At 42.1% G+C, this 20,119-nt stretch overlaps 1 protein-coding gene across 1 annotated transcript; it reads left to right on the top strand.

Annotated features, from left to right (window-relative positions):
* Nucleotides 1-6,024: 6,024 nt before the first annotated feature.
* On the top strand, nucleotides 6,025-19,777 carry nppal (natriuretic peptide A-like; the record flags this gene model as incomplete). Its single annotated transcript, XM_080443935.1, has 4 exons — nucleotides 6,025-6,082; nucleotides 10,376-10,423; nucleotides 19,035-19,063; nucleotides 19,421-19,777. The coding sequence occupies 4 exons, from the start codon at nucleotides 6,025-6,027 to the stop codon at nucleotides 19,775-19,777; spliced, it is 492 nt and encodes a 163-aa protein (XP_080300061.1).
* Between the last annotated feature and the right edge of the window lie 342 nt (nucleotides 19,778-20,119).

Genomic DNA, 20,119 nt, shown 5'->3' with positions numbered 1-20,119 from the left:
CCGACAGGGTCATGAGCAACATGTTTATATGAAGACTGTGTTCATTTATCGAGGCCACTGAGCCAAACCAGTTGAGACCCACTGTTGTAGAGTGTTATCATCTCTCTATCGATTCTAATCAGTCCATGTCTCTTTGCTCTGCCTGCCAGGGTAAAGGGAAAATGAACACGTACTGGCTTATCGGCCATAAGAACTACAGCGTCCAGAACGACAGTCTGGTGTGTCACTGGAACCCCAACTTGGCCAAGAAAAAAAAGAGAGTGACAGCCAGCGATGCATCCATGGCCAATGTAAGTTGAATACACTGCACATACTGTACATGATGTGGCGATGAATCAAAATGTAACATACCTTTTTGTTGGCTTGTTTTTTCATGTATTTTTCGGGTGCTGCAGTTCCCATGCTTTCAGCTGATTGATGGATTCATACCACAACATTTTAAGTCAGGTCTCTTACTCCGATCTTGCTCGGGTCACTAAATGGTTCAATTGTAAAATATGCCTGTGTGTTTCTGTGACTATGCTGTCTAGGAAACAGTGTTGTTCACTATGACGTCTTGGCTCTAATATTACATATTATCCTCACATCTATTATACATTATAAATATTATCATCATCATCATATCATCTAATATTGCGTATGATCATCATGTAATATTACATATCACAAATCATCATATATTACATATTACCATAGCATCATCCAATATTACGTATTATTATCATCATTAATATTATCATCATCATATCATCATCTAATGTTACCTGTGATCATCGTCATACAATCTATTACTACATCACATCTATTACATATCAACATTTAAAATAGCATATTAACATATCATAATCTAATATTACATATCATCATCATATCCTAATCTAATATTATATAACAGTGGTTCTCAAAGTGGGGTCCCCTAGGGGTCCTTGAGGGGGTTCCAGGGGGTCCCCAATCAAATGGACCTTTACATGTCAGTAACTCTGAGAGTGTACAAATGGAACCAAATGGACCCATAAATGTGTTCACTCTCAGAGTTATGGTCCATTGCCTAATAAATACCAAACTATGGGTCCTTGATATTAGAAGGTTTGAGAAGAGCTGTTATATATTAGTGTCAAGGCATCCACCAAAAAGCCTCACGTCTGAAATCCTCTCCTTCCTGACTCTCTGTTGTTTTTACCCAGTCGTCCATGACGGTGCAGAGCCACGGTGAGAACACCCCCACCCCCATTCCTCAACCGTCCCCTATGTTGAACCAGACCTCTCCTCAACCACGCTCCGACGGGCCCGGCCTCTGTGTGTCAGCCCGGGTGGAGCCCGGCGGACGTAGTTTTGGCACTCTGGGCTCCATGATCGGGGGCCTCCACGGGGGAGATGAAAGCCCTGTGCCCGGGGTGGGCAGGCCCTGTCCTGGGGACAAACCTGACCTGTTGCCTGGCTCCATCCCCCTCATGTAACTGCACCAGCCCCCCCCCCCCCCCCCAGCCCGGCTTCTCTACTCCAAACATGACTAACAGTGTTCGGATGCACCTCAGTGGATTTGAACCACAAGACTTGTGGTGGCGTTTATTTTATCTATTGTGTTGTCGCCTTTTCATTTGTCAATAATGGTTGGCTGTATTTCTTTTTTCATTCATAAATTATTTAGAAGCATGCTGTTTTTCCAGACTTAGCATTCTCATTTGTATTTTTTGTTGCAGTCAATGGTCTTGTCTCATTTGCATATTAAAATGCACAATTACGCTTTTTGCCTGCATGTGAAGCTGTAGGAAACAAAATGATTAATAAGACGTTTGCATTGTTGTGTTTGTACGTTTCACAGTAACTATGGCTAACTAGATACATGTCCTTTCAAAATACAAAATAAAAGTATGAAGTATAAATTCTGCATTTTGCTCATACACACACATCACTTCCACTGAGATTGTTTCAAGGTTAACTTTCTTCAAAGATATATTTTTAAGGTTCTATGAATCCAGACTTGTGGGGTGCTATTTGAGAGGCCATGCTTGGGCAAGGTATTTTTTGCTTTTTTTGCTGTTAAAAGGGCATACGGGATATACAGGATATACAGGATAAAATGTTTGGTATCACTTGAAATAATATGAAAATCATAGCAACTGCTCTTAAAACATTGTTTTATTAAAGTACTGAGATACACTGATTATATGGGAGAGCCTGTCAGGATTACTAAAAGTTGATTAGTCACTGTGTAAACAACTAAAACAATCAGATTATTTTTTTAAAATATTTTTATTGTGTTGCCCAACCATTCTTAGATGGATGTTTAAAGTAGGACAGGGAGCTATACAGTAGGCCTATGGATAAAAAATGAAAATAAAAAAAAGGCCTGATTTTGGCAATGGAACCTTTGGCAAAATTAATATATAAAAAAATATAAAAGAAACTATATTAACTATAACTATATTTAGCAGTTTAATTGGTACTTGTATACTAAAATACCAAAGTAAGGAAACATAGCGCCAACCACCAGAGCTGGGTCCAACAAATAACTAGAGCATGCAGCATTGTAGATGGTAGCAGGCGAGCAGGGCACGCGTCTCCCCTGTCAGGTTTCCACAAGAGGGCGCTGCTGGATAAAAAGTCACCCTTAAACAGTGCCATACATAGTTGGTAGCAGCAGCATTATACTGTTTAAGTTTAGTACCAAGCACATATGTCCATCTGGAAATACTTTCACTGCATATTTGTGAAGGAATTATGACTATGATTATTAGATGTGTAACTCCCTCATATAGGGTTATTTGTACACATTGTACCTTCTTATTACACAGCTACTATTAAATTAGCACCACAATATGTCATGTGTTTTTAATTCGGTCTTTGCTGAGCATGTACAGTGAATAATGACAATACAGAGATGTGTAAACACATACACTAATGTATTTCATTGTGCATCAACACATCCTTATGTTAGTGTCATGTTTCATTATTGTAAGTCAGTGGGTCTCAAAGTGGGGTTCGGGGACCATCAGGGGTCCTTAAGGGGGTTCCAGGGGGTCCCCAGCAAAATTAGTTGGCATAGCATCAATATCAGTTTAACCACTTCAACCCAATAGCCGATGTATTCACGATCTACAAGCTTGTGAGCTTGTAGAGCTGCCATTAAAAAAAAAAAAAACACTTTAACAACACCAATCTTGTAGGGTCCCTAGTGCAAAAATATTTTCAATGGGGGGGAGTTGTTATTGGGGGCTTGTAGGCATAAGAGTGGGCAGAGGCTGCAGGTTTGTCAGCCAGGAGCCGAGCATTGGACTCATCATATGACTGCTGGCATGGTGCTGGTGTCATCCTAGCAACACTTAGGGTGTGTTTGTTTGACAGCACTCTGAAAGCACATCGAGTGGGCACACACCCACATAGAGATAGGAGGGCTGGTTACAAATAAATACAGAGGAGTAAAACCACACACACGCACACGCACACGCACACGCACACGCACACGCACACACATGCACGCACACAAGATGCAAATGATATTCACACATCCATGGCCAGTGGTGGGAAAAGTGCTCAAAGTTTTTAAAAGTATCAATACTGCATCGTAAAAGCACAATTCCGGTAATCAAAATGTACTTGAGTAAAAGTACAAAAGTAGAAAGTACTCATTATGTGGAATGTCCCATTTCAAATGTATATATCAAAATCTTTTGAAAATAGCAGATCGACAAGCTCACAATGCGTCGAGTCGCAACGCATTGTGAGCTTGCAGATTGGCTATTTTCAAATGGCTAAAATGTATACAGAGCTGAAGTAGTTAATGTATGTTTTGAAATAATACAAATCTATAAAGTAACTAGTATCTAAAGTTGTCAAATAATTGTAGTGGAGTAAAAGTATAATATTTCCCTCTGAGATGTAGTGGAGTAGAAGTAAAAGCACAGAAATTTGGAAATACTCCAGTGAAGTAAAAGTACCTCAAAATTGTACTTTATTTGTATAGCACCTTTCATGACATGAAATGCAGCTCAAAGTGCTTTACAGAGCAAGAATACAATTACAGTTACAACCAATTTAACAATAAAGCAAAAAACAATAAAAATAAAATAAAAGCAAAAGCATAAAACAACATTAAAATAGACAATACAGTGAGGACTTAAAAATCAACCAAAGAATCAGCTAAAAGCAAGAGTGAAGAAATAGGACTTTAGCTGTGCTTTAAAGCTATCGACAGAGGCTGCCTGTCTTAGGTGTAATGGGAGTTTATTCCACACTGTCGGTCCGTAAAAGCAGAATGCTGCTTCAACGTATTTTTTATATGTCATTGTAGGCACCTCGAGCAGGTCAGGCCGGTTTGGAACATATCTCTGTAGGCAGTCATAGAGGTAGGAAGGTGCCAGACCATTTAGAGCTTTATAAACTATTAAAATAATTTTAAAATCAATCCTAAAAACAACCGGGAGCCAGTGTAGTGAAGCTAGAACTGGAGTGATATGTTCTCTCATCCTAGTTTTAGTTAAAATTCTGGCTGCCGCATTTTGAACAAGTTGTAATCTGTCAGTTGTTTTCTTTGGCAGGCCAGAGTAGAGTGCGTTAGTACAGTACTTGAGTAAATGTACTTACTTTACACCACTGTCCATGGCTTATCTTTCCATAAATTCTGTAACTGTTGCCATGTGGTGTTTTTATTCTTCTTCCAAGTCACCAGTGTTTCCAGCTTGTCCACCTCTTTTTTGTGTCATTGAAAAGGGCTTGATATTCTCTGTTGTGTGCAGTGTGATGATGCACCAAAAATAGCTGATCTACATGCTGTGATGTTGTAGATCAGCTATTTTCAGCACACTACGCACACCTAAGTACAAAGCAGGCTTAACCCAACATGATTTCTAGTAGCCACATGTTCTTCTATCCCTATGCAGTGTAGACTACCTAAACGTGTGTGTTGTCCACAGAGAGCCTGGGAGGCAATTTCTATGTTTGAAAATAAGAATCCTTAAGCACTGAGCGTAAGCATGTGAGTGTGTATTGGAGGAGGTGGGGTGGGAGTAGGCTATAAAATAGTGGAGGGTAATGCTCAATCTATAAAACATGCTACAAATCTAAAGGAATGACACACACACACACACACACACACACACACACACACACACACACACACACACACACACACACACACACACACACCCACACCCACCCACCCACCCACACACACACACACACAGACTGTGGCTCATTTTCCGTGAAGAAGACATTTAAAGTTTTTAATCATACTGCACGCACACACACACAAATTTAAATACACATGAAATGGTTATTCGATTAATCAAAAAAGTAATCAACATAATAATTGCTTATTAAATAATCAATGGTTGCAGCCCTATTGTCTAGTGTCATACCATTTCAGTAGGAACACATCCTATAAACCAACCCCTCTGCACCTCAGTGATGCTCTCCATTAAATGATTGTGCACGTTGTCTGTTTATTGTTTGTGGGGGTGTTAGTTTAATTAGAGGCGTGTGTGCGTGCCTCCACTCCATATTGTAGTGGGATACTTCAGTGTAATGTGTGCAAAGCTGCCTAGTGGTGGGGTTCACGGGGACTTGTCAAGTGTCCTCAAAAATGTAACTACGTAATAAACCCACGCAGTGTGTGACGTCCAAAAGTGTCTGCGTCCCTTTTACCTACAGAACATATGGATTTAGAACTAAAGTCACCCGTAAGCACTCGCTCTCATGGGAGAAAAGAAAGAATTAAAAAACAGCACATTGTTTTCATTTATTTGTTCCAAAATAAGGAAGTTAAATAGTGGTGAAAATAACATGTTTTTCTGGAATGTTTTTGTTCATTGCTGTATAGAGTGTTTGTTCAGTAACAGGGGTCTCCCCGTCTCTCCAGCTCTTAAGTAAACAGAAAATACTTTTTCAGGTCAGGATGATCCAATGAGGAGAGAAAACCCCACAAAGAACATTTATCAGATTTAGTTTTATAGTGTTACAGATCAAGTTTTGTCTGCTCATTTTCTTTGTTTCATTACTTCCAATTGACTGGAACTGGATGCGACGATGGAGGGCTCGTCTGAGGACGACCTAGAGAGAATTGCTGTTGTCTATCCTGTAAACGGTATGAGTTCTGACTGGTTCACTTATTAAGTATTTTTTTAGCAAAACTAAACAATAAAAGCCTGGAGATCGAGGCTACTTATTAAGGGTGAATATCACTGAAGCTCACTTTAAAAATGCTTATGCTTGGTACTTTACTTTGAAACATATCATTTTCGGTTTCATAATCAGCAGCACAATTCTAAACCAAAATTAAGTTATGCTGTAAATGGCGAGATATTCTATGAGTTCATCATGAGTAATCATTCTTCTCTCTTGACAAGCTCCAGATATGACAATATAATATACAAATCTTTGGTTCTGTTACTTGTAGCTTTGGGGGTGAGACGCTCATGTTCACAAATGATTATTAGCCTGCCGTGAACCATGAGATTGTGTAAGTGAATCAGCTCCATTTTGAACGGAACACCCCTGGATACATAAGGAAATAGTATTATACTGTACGTGGGCTTGACTATGTTATCCTATATTAAAATTGCCTAGAGGGTGGGTTGACGGTGGGTCGACGGTGGACGTCACAAACAACATCTGCACTTGCGAGCCGCACCGTCGCTCCGATCCGAACCAAACTTGACACAAACACTGTTCAGGGGTCTGCCATGAAAATAGCCACACCAGGGGCCACAGGTGCACCGTTGCTCCGATATGCACAGGCGGACCAAACTTGCCACAAACACTGTTTGTCACACCAGGGGCCACGTGAGGCCCCCAGGGGTCAAATCAGAGGCCAGAGGTGCACGGTTGCTCCAATCCGCACCAAACTTGACACTAACACTGTTCAGTGGTCTGGCATGAGAATAGACACAAGCAGCACGACAATGCTCCAGGGAGGGAGCGGCACTGAATGAGTTAACAAATACGTTCGAAAGATTCAAGTGGCCCCCGGGTGTCCAGATGCTGTGGTTCACATATGATTTTATTTAATGGATAGCCTACTAGGTGTCCGGTGCATTAGCTTACGTTGTCATGGCACCCAGAATTCCACTGGCCCAAGGACCTAATTTATGTGTCATTATAAGTGATGATAACTGTTACCATTATTGCAAACGCCCCATTTATACTTCGTCGTATGACAGCGCTGCACGTCAAACATAGCCGATCTACAAGCCCACAACGCATCGCATCTGTGACGTCTGCTGGGCTTGTAGATCTTCTATATTCGGCACACGTGGTACGATGAAGCGTAAATTAGACATTAACCTCCAACAGCCCCCTGCTCCCCAATCCCCCCCTGTCTTCTTACATCCCCATGCTGTCTTCCTACAACCCCTCCTCCCCATCTCTCCCCTTTCCTCTCTCTGTCTCTCTCCTCCTGCGTCCCTCCTCTCTCAAGAGGGGGGATGAGTTGCCCATGTCAGCCACACTCACTTGTCCTGAGGTGCGGCAGGCGGCTGGGATCATTAGCGGAAATGACTCTTGTGTTGCATACCAGCTCCGATGATAATACTGTCACAGGGAGTGGGGGAGGACAGCGCACCGCTGTACTGATTAGGGATGGGAGCTCACTGTCTCCCTAACTGCTTGCTGTCTTTTGTCTCACCTTTACCTTGAAACCATTTTACTTCGAACCACTCTCTCTCTCTCTCTCTCTCTCTCTCTCTCTCTCTCTCTCTCTCTCTCTCTCTCTCCTCTCTCCCTCTCTCTCTCTCTCTCTCTCTCTCTCTCTCTCTCTCTCTCTCTCTCTCTCTCTCTCTCTCTCTCTCTCTCCTCTCTCTCTCTCTCTCTGTGAAACCCTCAGTTGATTGTGCAGTTTGTTTTCCAGTTCAGGTTAAAAACGACAGCAGGGTAAAACATGACAAAATGATGGCACAGTCTCACATACGCTTCAGAAGCATCAGCTTCCCGTTCACAGTTCACTTCCATTCTATGGGAGAAGGAGTTGGAGCATCCGGTTGGGGCGTTTTGACATGTTGCGATGAACAGTTCTGAAGCATGGAGTTCAACATTGGTGAACTTTGACTAGGCGTCAGCCAATAGGAAAGAAGCGCTGTGGTTGACACCACTTGGCAAGCATTTCGCTTGTAGTTTTCTTTCAGTGAGCCACCCACTCCAACATAAGTCAATCAAACTGTACAGAAGAAAATCGCCACTGCCCACAACACGCCAGACAACATGGGAAATTGCCGCATCTGGCGCCTCGCATGCGTTGTCTACAACACTTCTATTGCAGATGTGAGACCAATTAGACTGACCTTATAGTACACTAATTGTTATTAGCTGCAAAAGTGCAAATGTATTGCTGTACTGGTCTGCCATGTTTTTAATCAGACTAGGGGTTTATGCCCCTATACTTGCGTATGACAAATAGTGAAAATAGGAGATCTACAAGCTCACAATGTGTCGCAATGTGACTGGTATTTTTGCTATTCTTGAACATTTTAAAAGTGCTTAAGAAAGCTAACTTTATAGAAAAAAAGGGTGCTATCCTGACCTTCTCTCTCTCTCTGTGTGGTCGATGATAAAGAATTAATTTTCTTATGCTTGCAGACGGAAATGACAAATAAAGAAATCTTAATAAGGGGGCTATCCTGTCTCTCTCTCATCATGAGCCATCTTATCTTGAGGCACTGCAGACCTCTGCTGTGCCTCTGAGTCAAATCATTCCTTCCTGTATTGTCATACAATTATCCTTTTTCCCTGAGTTGACAGTTGAGATTTTTCTCTTGTGCCAAACATGCTGCCAAGGTACTTTTGCATGTCTGCTACTTACAAAGTTATAAAAGTAGGAACGTGATTTTTCCCTAAACACAATAAGAGCCTTCAATTTAGTCAATAAACCAATATCCAAATAAAACAGGTCAAACTACTTGGAAATTCAGAGAGTTTGTTATTAAAAAGAAATTATAGGAAGTTTCAATCTTTCTAATAATTTCTAATAACGAAACGTGAAGAAAAGTGGGGCTCCCTTGAATATTTTATTAGGCAAAAAATGTAAAACAGCACAGTTACATTGATTGATTTCAGGCGACACAAGCGCTTCCAAGGACACAATGGGCCTTATTCACCCATGCCTATTCCTACTGGCTATGAGCAGTTGGTTAAGTGGTGCGAAATAACCTGCTGTAGTACAGACCAACACAAACCACACAGACACACAACATACACGAGGGGTTGACATCGAAATAACAGCCTGTGAGTAAGTGGGGATCTAGCGACCTAACTTTTTTATGAACACTTAAATTGACAGCTAATTACTCAAGTGTGGAAGGTGCCCGAGTTGCCCTAGACGTACGCAAATGTTTTCCCAGGGACTTGTTGGAGTCACATTGGTGTTCCACCTTTACCAACGTGGGGTAGGCTACGAGCGAGTGTGACCGGCCGTCCCTGCCAAGAGCGGAATGACACTTAGAAAAATGATCTGAAAAGAATTTGGTGTCTAAGCGGACGCGTTTTTTCTATCCTTTCCTCCGTGCCTGATTTATACTAGGTTGCGGACTGTGTCACGCGTTGAAAATAGCCGATCTACAAGCAGTAGCGTAGCCAGGAGTTTCATTTTGGGTGGTCAAACTTTCGTTGAACTTGTAGATCGGCTATTCTTTGGCGTGCTACATGGTGTGCAACTAAGTATAAATGACCCTTTAACGTTCTTGCTGGTGCATTAGTGGTGGCAGGGGGTTGCTGCGGCCTGGGGTAATGCATTTGATATCTGTCAGGGCGCCACAGCAAGCTGGTGGAGGGAGGTGGGGGTCACTAAAGAGCTTTTAATGACACAGAGAGTAGGTCTTGAATTTACGCGATAGTGGGGTGTGTATGTATCTGAAAGGCACATTTTGAGTGCAGTTGTGCACTGAAAGCTGTTTTGAATTTTGGTTGCTATAATTACAAAACCGAACACTTTGGACTTGATTTTCACACGTTGTGAGCTTGTAGATCTGCTATATTCGGCGTGCAATGCTGTCATACGGGCTTATGCCATAGACAACAAAGGAAAGCCCACAACAGATATTACATGGTCTCCTGCACATACAGTAATTTGATCTATTTGTTGCCTACGGTACATGGTATGATCTCTCTTATTTGATAACACAGGCCCATCCACTGGCTTCGATTCCCCTCATCACTTTGACCTGGTACTCCACACACTTCTCCGTATCACCTGCACGGCATGGTACAGGATGGCATGACACACTCTTTTCACCCTCTCCACTACCAACTAAACTACACTGGGACGCAGTACCCTGACCTTTTTTAGCTACTCCTCTGGCGTTGGTTATGGTACTTTTGGTACTAATCACGGTGAAAGGGTGGAGCTTAAGCATGCGCTTTTTTGGTGAAACTCCTTGCTGCTCCCTAGGTGTCAAGAAGCGTCTGGTGTCTCGATGTGTATTGGAGGAGGCACATGGTACCCTATGGGGGAGATTGGCAATGACTAGATTGAACTAGATTCTCTCCAATCATTGGAGAGAAAATGAGAATGACAAAAATAAACAAATAGTTTTGTCTTCATAATATCCAGATTTAAGATTTCACAATCCAATCAAAAATGTACAGTTGATAAGTACTCAGTACTGACTGCTCTCCGTTTTCTCTGTGACCCCCTCAACGGCAAATAGACACAATCAGGTCAACGACTCCAGGTAATGGAGCATAGACGTCACTAATTACAGGTGGCAAAATCAGAGATGTAAATGCACAAAGGGCATTTCAAGTTCAATGGGCAGTGGGCCGTAGACCGAAGGTGCAGTGAAATCAGCTCATGCTGATGAGGAATCATTAAGACCGTAGACACTATATGGAAGCTTTCACTTAACAGGCTCTTAATTAGGACATGTTACAGGGACTCAGTGTGACATCGATATGGACCTCGTTTGGAAAGACTTCAGAGTAGATAGCCTTATGCAAACCCCACGTGGGAATGTGAGTGTTTGAGAGAGAGACAGCGAGAGAGCGTGTGGTGTGTGTGTGTGTGTGTGTGTGTGTGTGTGTGTGTGTGTGTGTGTGTGTGTGTGCGTGCGTGCGTGCGCGTGCATGTGTGCGTGAGCACATAAAAATCTGTGTGTTTGTAAGTTGCAGATTATCCATGTCTCATAATAATTAAAAAATAGTATTTTAGTGACAAATCCCTTAGTAGAATTATTTTGGAGCACCGTTTTAAAAATAGCATGAACTAAGACTAAATATATGCAACCAGGTCCCTGACATACGAAAATAGCCTTATCTCTCTAAAGGTGACACTAGAGAGGTCACATTTAGATCATGGGTATGCTAGTCCTTCCACGAGGGCGGCGGGGGGGGGGGGGGGGGGGGGAGCATGATGTAATGCTGCTGGGGTCCAGCCAAGCTCCATTTGGAGCAGGAACAGCGAGAGGGCAGCTGGATATCGCTGCCGTCGGGCAGAAACCTTGTATCTCCAACTTTTCACGTTTTTCCGTAAATGAATGCCCTATACTTCGTCATACTACAGTGTCACACACACGTAGCAAAAATAGCAGATCTACAAGCTCACAACGTATCGCAATGTGCCACGTTGTGAGCTTGTAGATCGACTATTTTTGATTTTTTTTTAAAGAAAAAAAAAGGATGTGGAGGTGAAAGTGGTTAAGTGTGTCTGTGGGTTTTATAAATATTGTATGAATAAAAAGTATTAACAAGAGCTTGTGAATAAATAGTAACTACGTTTCCATTTCCTGAAAAGTGTATCCACCCGACAGCGACGATATCCTGTCTCTCTGCACTTAATTGTCTCGTAAATAATTTAAAAATAAAGTGTTACAAATACAAACACTAATGACAGTGTGGAGGACAGTGTTAGCAGACAGTGAGCAGGTTAATTTCTGGGTCACCTGGGAACATGGATGAGTAACGATTGAGTAAGGCACTTAACCCCCACCTGCTCCAGTAGGCTATTGTGGCAATAATGTGACGTAGAGAAGAACAATGCAGAACAACGCAGAACAAAATCAAGCAGAGCCTGTACGTTCAGCAACAGCCTTTGGAAAATATTAAACTTGTGACACGGTGATAATTTACACCCAGTCCAATTCAGTTCTTTGTATTTGTATTTGTTTATTTGATATTGCAACAGAAATAGCTCTGTAGTCCCTTGTCTATTTTTTTGCACTACCATACCAAGACCAGAAAAATAACTAGTTATCATTTAGGTTAGTGTGAGTTTAGGTTAGAGTGAGTTAAGGCAAGCACAAGGCCTGAATTACTCACTTAAACCCTATATTACCCTCAGGGGTCTATACTGGGCCCCATGTCCTTTTTTCCCTCTAAACCAACAAATGTATTTTCCTTAAATAACTGATCTACAAGCTCACAATGCGTCACAAGCTTGTAGATCTGCTATTTCTGGCCGAATGTTCTCGCCCGATTAGGGATGCTATGGTTTCATGTGGTTAACAAGACGAGGACTGGAGGAAAGGCCATGGGTCAGCAAAGTCAGTACAGAACATTCTATCCTTCACAGTTCCACTCCCTGCTGAAGAGGTGTCCTGGCTAACCTGTGAGAGTCGCTAGTGCAGTGACAAAGATCACCTGCCCTGCTGCCATGCGAACACAGCTAATTGTGTTCATTGGAGCTCCTGGCTAAGCAACACTTTGAAGGAATAGATCCCCTATCTCCCATGGCGATGGGCAGGAACTTCACCCCTTCTCCACCCGCACACCCAATTGGAATGGATTCTCTTTCATTTTGGTGATCATTAAGCTAGCTGTGTTTTACAGAAGGGACAAGACAATGTGCAAAACAAGTCATGAGCCAGATTCAGCCCATGTCATGATGTACACATCTGATCTGTGCATATGTGATACCCATATGCGAGCACCCTCTTCTCCCTCAGCTCACGTTGATTTTTGAAGGCACTTCGGTTCAGCTTGACATTATGCAGAGAGAGGTTAATGTGCAGCAAAGGTCAGGAGCTGCATTCAAATCCACGATGCCGCCAGTAAACTAGTCTGCTGATCCTCCAACACGCCCCAGAGGATGCTATCTCAACTATCCTCTCCTCTGACCTCCAAATGCCATTCCATTATAAGGTCAATGCAAGCCTCCCCCAGACTAGGATTGAATACTTTATTGATGCCAAGAGAATTATATTATATATTTTTTTACATATACATATATGTGTTAAAAATGTTCTGTACATTTACTGAAAGCCTTTGTGGTATTCTATATTATTATTATTATTATTATTATTATTATTATTATTATTTATATTATGTACAACAGTGTGTATGTCCCCCTTTGTGCTTGATTTTACCTTGCTCATCTAGTCGGGCACAGTCATACATGTATGAATGCAGGCGGGTGACCATCACCTGCCAATGCAAAACTTGTATCTTGTCCTGCTGAATGTGGGCAGTGCGGGATGCAGGATTAGTATTCAATCAATGCACAGTGCAGGATGTGATTGTATTCAATAAATTGCTCCTTTGACGTCCATTTGAGTGTGGTCAACCACACACACTTCTTTGATATTGGTTGAGGCTTGGACAAAGTTCATCAAAATGTAACTCCACTTGAAAGCAGGAAATGCTAATTTGCTTTGCCACTGAAAGCAAATGTTTTTTTTTGCCCCTTTCCTCGCATAGTATGAAAGTGAATGAGAGATGAATATTTGATTTGCACATGTGTGGCCATGCCCTGAGGGCTGCCTCTCTAACAAACTATTGTATAAAATAGAACAAATAAGAAGAGCCACGGGTGTATTACATCACTGCCTTTCTCATCCGCTCACTAACCTTTAAGACCTTGTTCATGACATCTGAGTCAAATGCAGTATTCATCAGTAGGAAATTAATGATTAAGAGTACAAGTGAATAAATACACAGTTGTTTGCTTTCCATAAATATCCTTGGCCCTGCTGTCTTTCAAATAAGCTGTCTATGCTGTCAGGTTAACAATTTAACAAAAGGCTTGCCTAATTGTTTCTAGAAAAAACAAGTGTCATGAGCTATTTTTGGCAAAGTGGTTAATGATTTGCTAAATATTTAAAAAAAAAGAATGTGCTGCAAACTGGAGGAAGAAAGAAAGACAGAAAGAAACTGTTTTATAATAGAATATAGAATAGGTCAAGACTTGCATACTTTGGATCATTACTTCATACTGAGGTCAGAAAATTCCTCAAATACTGTTGTATGCTAATCTTGTCCATGAATTATGAATAATAGTCAGTGACAACTAACTTCTATAGCTTTGGTCCAGTCAGAAAGCAATTTTTGATCTTTGGAAGTAATGATTTAGACTCTGAGACAAATGCTTTAAAATTGTGTTTTATGTCTCACATAGAGGGCATTGTGAGGTTGTGCTTGGGCAGACAGTGAACCGAGGATAGCGTGGTACTGTTGTTCCGTTTCAGCATTGTGTTGGTGATAAGCTAATCTACCGTGGGGAGGAAGTGCAGGATACAGTGCTGACAGAACGACTTAGTTGGGAACATCTGTGACTGACTGTCCGTCTCTCTGTCCCAGCGCTTATCGGGTGTCACATTCTCTACATATTGCTGCGCATCATGTCGGAAGTGTTGGAGAACAAGGGTTTGGGTCGAAGTATCAACGAATGTGTCATAAACACGATATAGTTGTTGTCATCCTGAGTGTTGTCACTAAGCATATTTTTACTGTGTGTCATACCACAGCAGCACCCGCAGTAGTAAGTAGTCATAGTGGTGAAGAAATTATCTCCAAACTCAAGCTACGGCTTTTGTCAAACATTATCAAGAACTTTTGCTCTTTTCTAAAAGAGCCACACCGGCCAGCAACCAAATCAAGAAACCTTGGGCTACTTTGGGTGAGGCGTGTAGATGGGCTCAAAGACACATTGTTCATCTATACATTAAATCAATTCACTTGCTGTCATGTTCCTGATTACTCTGTTATGTTTTTGTGATGTCTGTCATTTTTAGCCCATTATCTTTATGTATGTATCCTATTGAGTCACCTGCCAGTGAGGAGCCCACACAGGAGGACATGGAGCCTCCATCCTACTCCTCCCACCCAACACTACCCGCTGACATGTGCCGCCCTAGCCCGTAGGAGTACGTGCCGTGACAAATATCACCCTCCCCGCCCGGCTTCCCTCCCTCGAACACAGGCCAATTTTGTATCATTGTTCATATAGATGCTCGACAAAGCCGGATGCACTGCGGTGGATTCGAACCCCTATAGACTCTGCGGTGGTGCCACCCGAGCGCCCCCCTTTTTGAGCGGTGTAGCCGCTCCTATAAGTGGGGTTGGGAATTCGTCTTTCCCTGTACTGTGATTGGCTGACTCTATTCACACCCTTTTCGCCGTACCGTGATTGGCGGACTCTATTCAGACCCTTTGCTTTGATTGGCTAGCGAGACGCATGATGAAATAATAACCTATAAATAGCACCAGGCACTTCAAAAAATCATTTTTTTTTAAAGTGAGCTTCCATCACTGTGATGACCACTGTTGTTTCTAAATAACACCGCTCACTTCACACTGGGTGTGATTTTTTTAATGCATTTTAAAGCGCAGATTGATTTGAAAAGTCTTATCAAAAGTAGTCACTGGAGAAGATTGATTCAATTCAAACTTCCATGACTTATAAACCGCATAATGATATTTAGTCAACATTTACTCAATTATTCAGGTGAGTTCAGTCAAATGTTATCGACTTTGGAGAAAATGTAAACAAACGTGGAATCAAATACTGAAACCATTAACAGGAAAATAGTATTTATGTAGAATATGGATGAGCCTGTGAATAAACAATGACAAATACAGTATGGTCCTTTAAATGAGAATGACCTCTCCATTGCCTATAATATTTATATATATATATCTTCCCTAACAGATACAAATAGCAGGAAGGCCAGGGGACAGACAACATTATGTGAGGTGAAGGAGAGAATGTGAGGCAGGATATCCTAGGTCAGATACGTGATGTTCCAGAGACAGGGGCCCTAATCACTACTCCATCTCTGGGCTCCTCTTATGTGTGCTTATTTTCATACATTGACTTGATCATATTTACCAACCCCCACTCACCCAGAAGAGTGCCCTAACACCAACAGATGAGGTCCAGAGGGCAAATGATGAGTGATTAGCCTTGTGCTGAGCTGAGCGAACAGCGTAGAGGTGGAGACAGACTAAGTGACGTTTCGCCAGCTTCTCGTCTCAATGGGTTTTCATGCCAAATTGACTCTGCCTTGTGGGCAGCAGGGAGCAGAGAACTTTTCTTCCTGGCTAGACGAGTTCTTTGAACTTGACTTTGCTGTACTTTCATATGACACCAGCTACTACTAGCTACTATACTATATGCTACTACTACTACTACTACTACTACTACTATATGAATGTGGCCCTTTAGGTAACAAGTTAAATGCAGTTGTTTTCTTTCCTATTGCTTGGGTTCTCACTTGTGGTAGGCTAAATAAATAATTTAATGTGGCCTGTTCCAGAGCTAGAATTCCAAACTTAGCACAGAGGCTAGGATGAGGTGGACTGCTGGACTTTCCTTTTTATTGGCTTCACTCCACGCTCCAGTTCCACCTCCATTGATCTTTTGTAATCATGTAACTATTCCGACATGTTACAATCATTCCAATTACCTTCTACATTTATTTCTGAGCTACTAAACGGCCGGTTACATCACGTGACCTTTCATACCACCGAACTGTCACATGGGGATGAAGAATGTGTGAGCTGCCCTGCCGTCAGTTCCCCTTCATTAAAGACTCTAATTAGAACATCAGGGCCTCATCATCTAAACGACGAAGCTTGCTGGACCTGAACAGAGGTCGCAGAACTTTTAGCAGGAGAGTGGAAATATAGGCTAGTCTGACGTCAGACGACCAATCTATATTAAACCTCTGTGTACGAAAGACTGTGAGAAACATTATTAGGACCTACATCTGTCAGACAGACATTAGAACAATTGAAAAGAAATTAAGATATGGAAATATGGCATAGATATTGTGGAAACGGGCATCATGCAAGCCACAATTCGAGGTGGGGAGGCACAACTAGAGTCGGAGCATGGGGATCCTTCCACAGGAAAAAAAATAAACAGTTTTTTCTGCAATTTGACACATGCACACATGTGGGGGATTTATTTTTTAACTTCACTAAATCCGTTTTTGTAGCTCAGTAATCTTTAATATTGTGCTCCTCTGTACGCCGAGTGTGTGTTACGTAAAGAACCTTGAACTTTCAACCCTTGAACAAAAGGTTGAAAGGGTTGAACAAAGAACAAAGTCCATATAGCTACAACATAATTTGCATTCATCTACATAAAACACCACAACAGCAGGCTATAGCAGTACATTTTATGAAAAAAAAAAAAGTATGTAAATTTAGTGTAGGTTTAACTATGGAGCTGTCTGGGGCATCTGTCTTCTTGGCACACACCGAATAGGCAATATCAGTATTTCCTAAATGAGTGTTAAGCAATAAGCATCTTCTGAAATGGTAATAACACTTTAATGTTACAGTAGCCTAGTGGTAGACTTGTGTCATTATGCATGATACTGAGTCAGTGAAATATCTTTTGAGCCTTTCCTTTTGGAGCTGTAAACAATGACAGTGCAAAGTGGTGCAGAATCAGTGTGCAACATCAAAGCAGGCAGTGGGTACTGACCCACTGCCTGCTTTTCTCACATTTGACTTCTTCTAAGAGATAGTTACGCATTCCTATCAAATATAAACAAAGTTAACTTGAAATGACGTTGGTGGCAGTGAAGATGCGCCCCAGACCAGTCAACACAAACAAGGACCAGTAGCCAACTGGTTACGTTAGACCACATGATGACCCCAACGCCCACAGTTCTGGGAGAGGACTATTGCATCATGCCATGCTTAAAGGCTACAGTAATATCCCCAGCATTAATTTAAAGCTGCAATCTGGAACTTATTTTAATTAATAAAACCAATCTGTATGGTAGAGTAGTACAATAATATTAGCACATCTACAATGGTTAGAGACAGAGGTGGTCTCCCTACTCTTCCATTGAGAAATGTAGACCCTGCATGGTGTCGCATCACCTACTGGCTGACAAGTAAGTAGTGCTCCCTGAAGACCATCAGCGCAATGACTGGCCAAGTAAACAGGGATTCCATCTTAGAAGAGTGGTAGAAGTTTGGATTCCCACATGGGGGGCCAGGAGACCAGGGTTAGAGTGAATCCCGGGACATGAAACATACAGATTTTCCAGATTTAAAATAACACAGAGTATACGCTGTGGTTCTCAAAGTGGGGTCTGAGGAGGACCCCCAGGGGACCTTGAGGTGGTTGGGAAAAATTAAGGGGTATTTACTTGCGACCCATAAAAATTGGTCTGCGACCCACATATGGGTCCCGACCCACTGTTTGGGGAACAGTCCTCTAAAATATGCCCTCTCATGCCCTGTGTGTGAACCGCAGCCAGGGGCCTCATACTATAAGGTTCACCTATAGGGCCTCCTGATCCATAAGTCCGCCCCCTGCCAGGGGGTCCCCAGCAAGATATAGTTGGGAAACAGATGGAACCTTACAGGTCTGTACCCGTACCTCTGAGGGTCTGTGTGGCCCTAATGCATAACAAACTGGGGGTCCTTAAATTAAGAAAGTTTGAGAACCAGAACCACTGCTTTACAATGTATTGTGTAATTTCACTGGCTCCTGGGTGTAATTGGGTCTGTCTATATAATCTAATAGCCCTCTCCTCTCTTGGCGTCAGTGGCATCAAAGCGTATGTCAATTGAGGTGGAGCTTTGAGTGGAATTAATTAACTCCACTTTACTTCCACCCACGGTCTCTCCACATTAGTCACGCTCCGTTAGTCTTCTCCTCGGAGCCTCCTGACGACACCAGGTCAGGTGTGCGTGTATAAAACCGCACCTGGTGACGCTCAAGAGTCCAAAAAGAGCACTTAGAAGAAGGAGCGACAAGTTGCGTCCATTCCACCGACAGACCGAGAGCAGCGCGACAAAAAACCCACACAGAGACATGATTTCAAATATCTCTGTTTGCTGTTTTCCTGTGCTTTTATTACTTAATCTAGCTGGAGCCAAACCATTGTCAGACCTTCAGGTGAGACGGCGCGCCATCATTTGCATTGCTTTATTGTGTCTTAAATATTTGCAATATGCTATTTGCCTACTTTAGGCTACTTTACCTTTATTTCTGGACATTTTTTTATGGTTTTCATTCAGAACTATGATATCAATTTGAACAATAATCACGGGCTGGCTGCTCTTGGTATTATTGTAAAGTAGCCTATGTATTTATTTATTGTGTTTTCTTGTAGACAATGCAAGGCATAGAATTGTATTTTGAAGTAAAAAATATTACAAATATTTTGCATAATATGTGACTTTTTTTTTACAAACTTTATTTAACAGTTATTGTGTTTTGTTTTCTTTATACTTTAATCTTGATATTTACCAGAGTTTGCAACAGCTTCTGGAAGAGGATGAGAGCAACAACGTGCCGTTCTACGCCTCGGAGGAGATGGGGATGATGATGGATGCGGATCAGGGGAAGAAGAACTTGAACGCGGCGGAGAACAAGTCTGTGTTCGACGCCGCGGCGGAGGGACCGCAGCATCACCAGCGGTGGGAGGCGGACGACGACGCCGCCAACTCGGCGCTGGCGGCGGGGAAAGAAAGCCTCCTCGCCCGCCTCCTCAAGGACCTGGTGCGGACGTCCAAGCGCTCGTGGAGCCGCTACAAGAAGGGAGGCATGAGGAGCTGCTTCGGCGTCCGGTTAGAGAGGATCGGCTCTTTCAGCGGGCTGGGATGCTAAACTTTTGAGAGGTAACCATGGAAACCGGTGAAATTCAATCAATCAATCAAAAAACCTGTGATCACCGGTTTTTTTGATTGATTGATTGTTACTCTTAGAAATAAGCTTTTTAAATGGATCTCCCTGCGCTACATTGTAAAATCAAGTTTAAATTGAACTTTGAGTGTAGGCCTACAAATGGAACCAAATGGAACCAAATGGACCCATAAGGATCCACAATGGACCCATAAGGGTACATAAGGGTCCATTTCGGTTCCATTTCGGTTCCATTTCGGTTCCATTTGTTCTTTCTCCTCTGTTTACTAATAATTTCTAGCCTAAATAATAACGATAAAGAATTCC

Source organism: Gymnoscopelus braueri (genome assembly GCF_963280865.1).
Source record: "Gymnoscopelus braueri genome assembly, chromosome: 12".
NCBI lineage: Eukaryota > Metazoa > Chordata > Actinopteri > Myctophiformes > Myctophidae > Gymnoscopelus > Gymnoscopelus braueri.
Note: the sequence above shows the minus strand (reverse complement) of the source record. Positions and strands in the feature narration are given on the sequence as shown.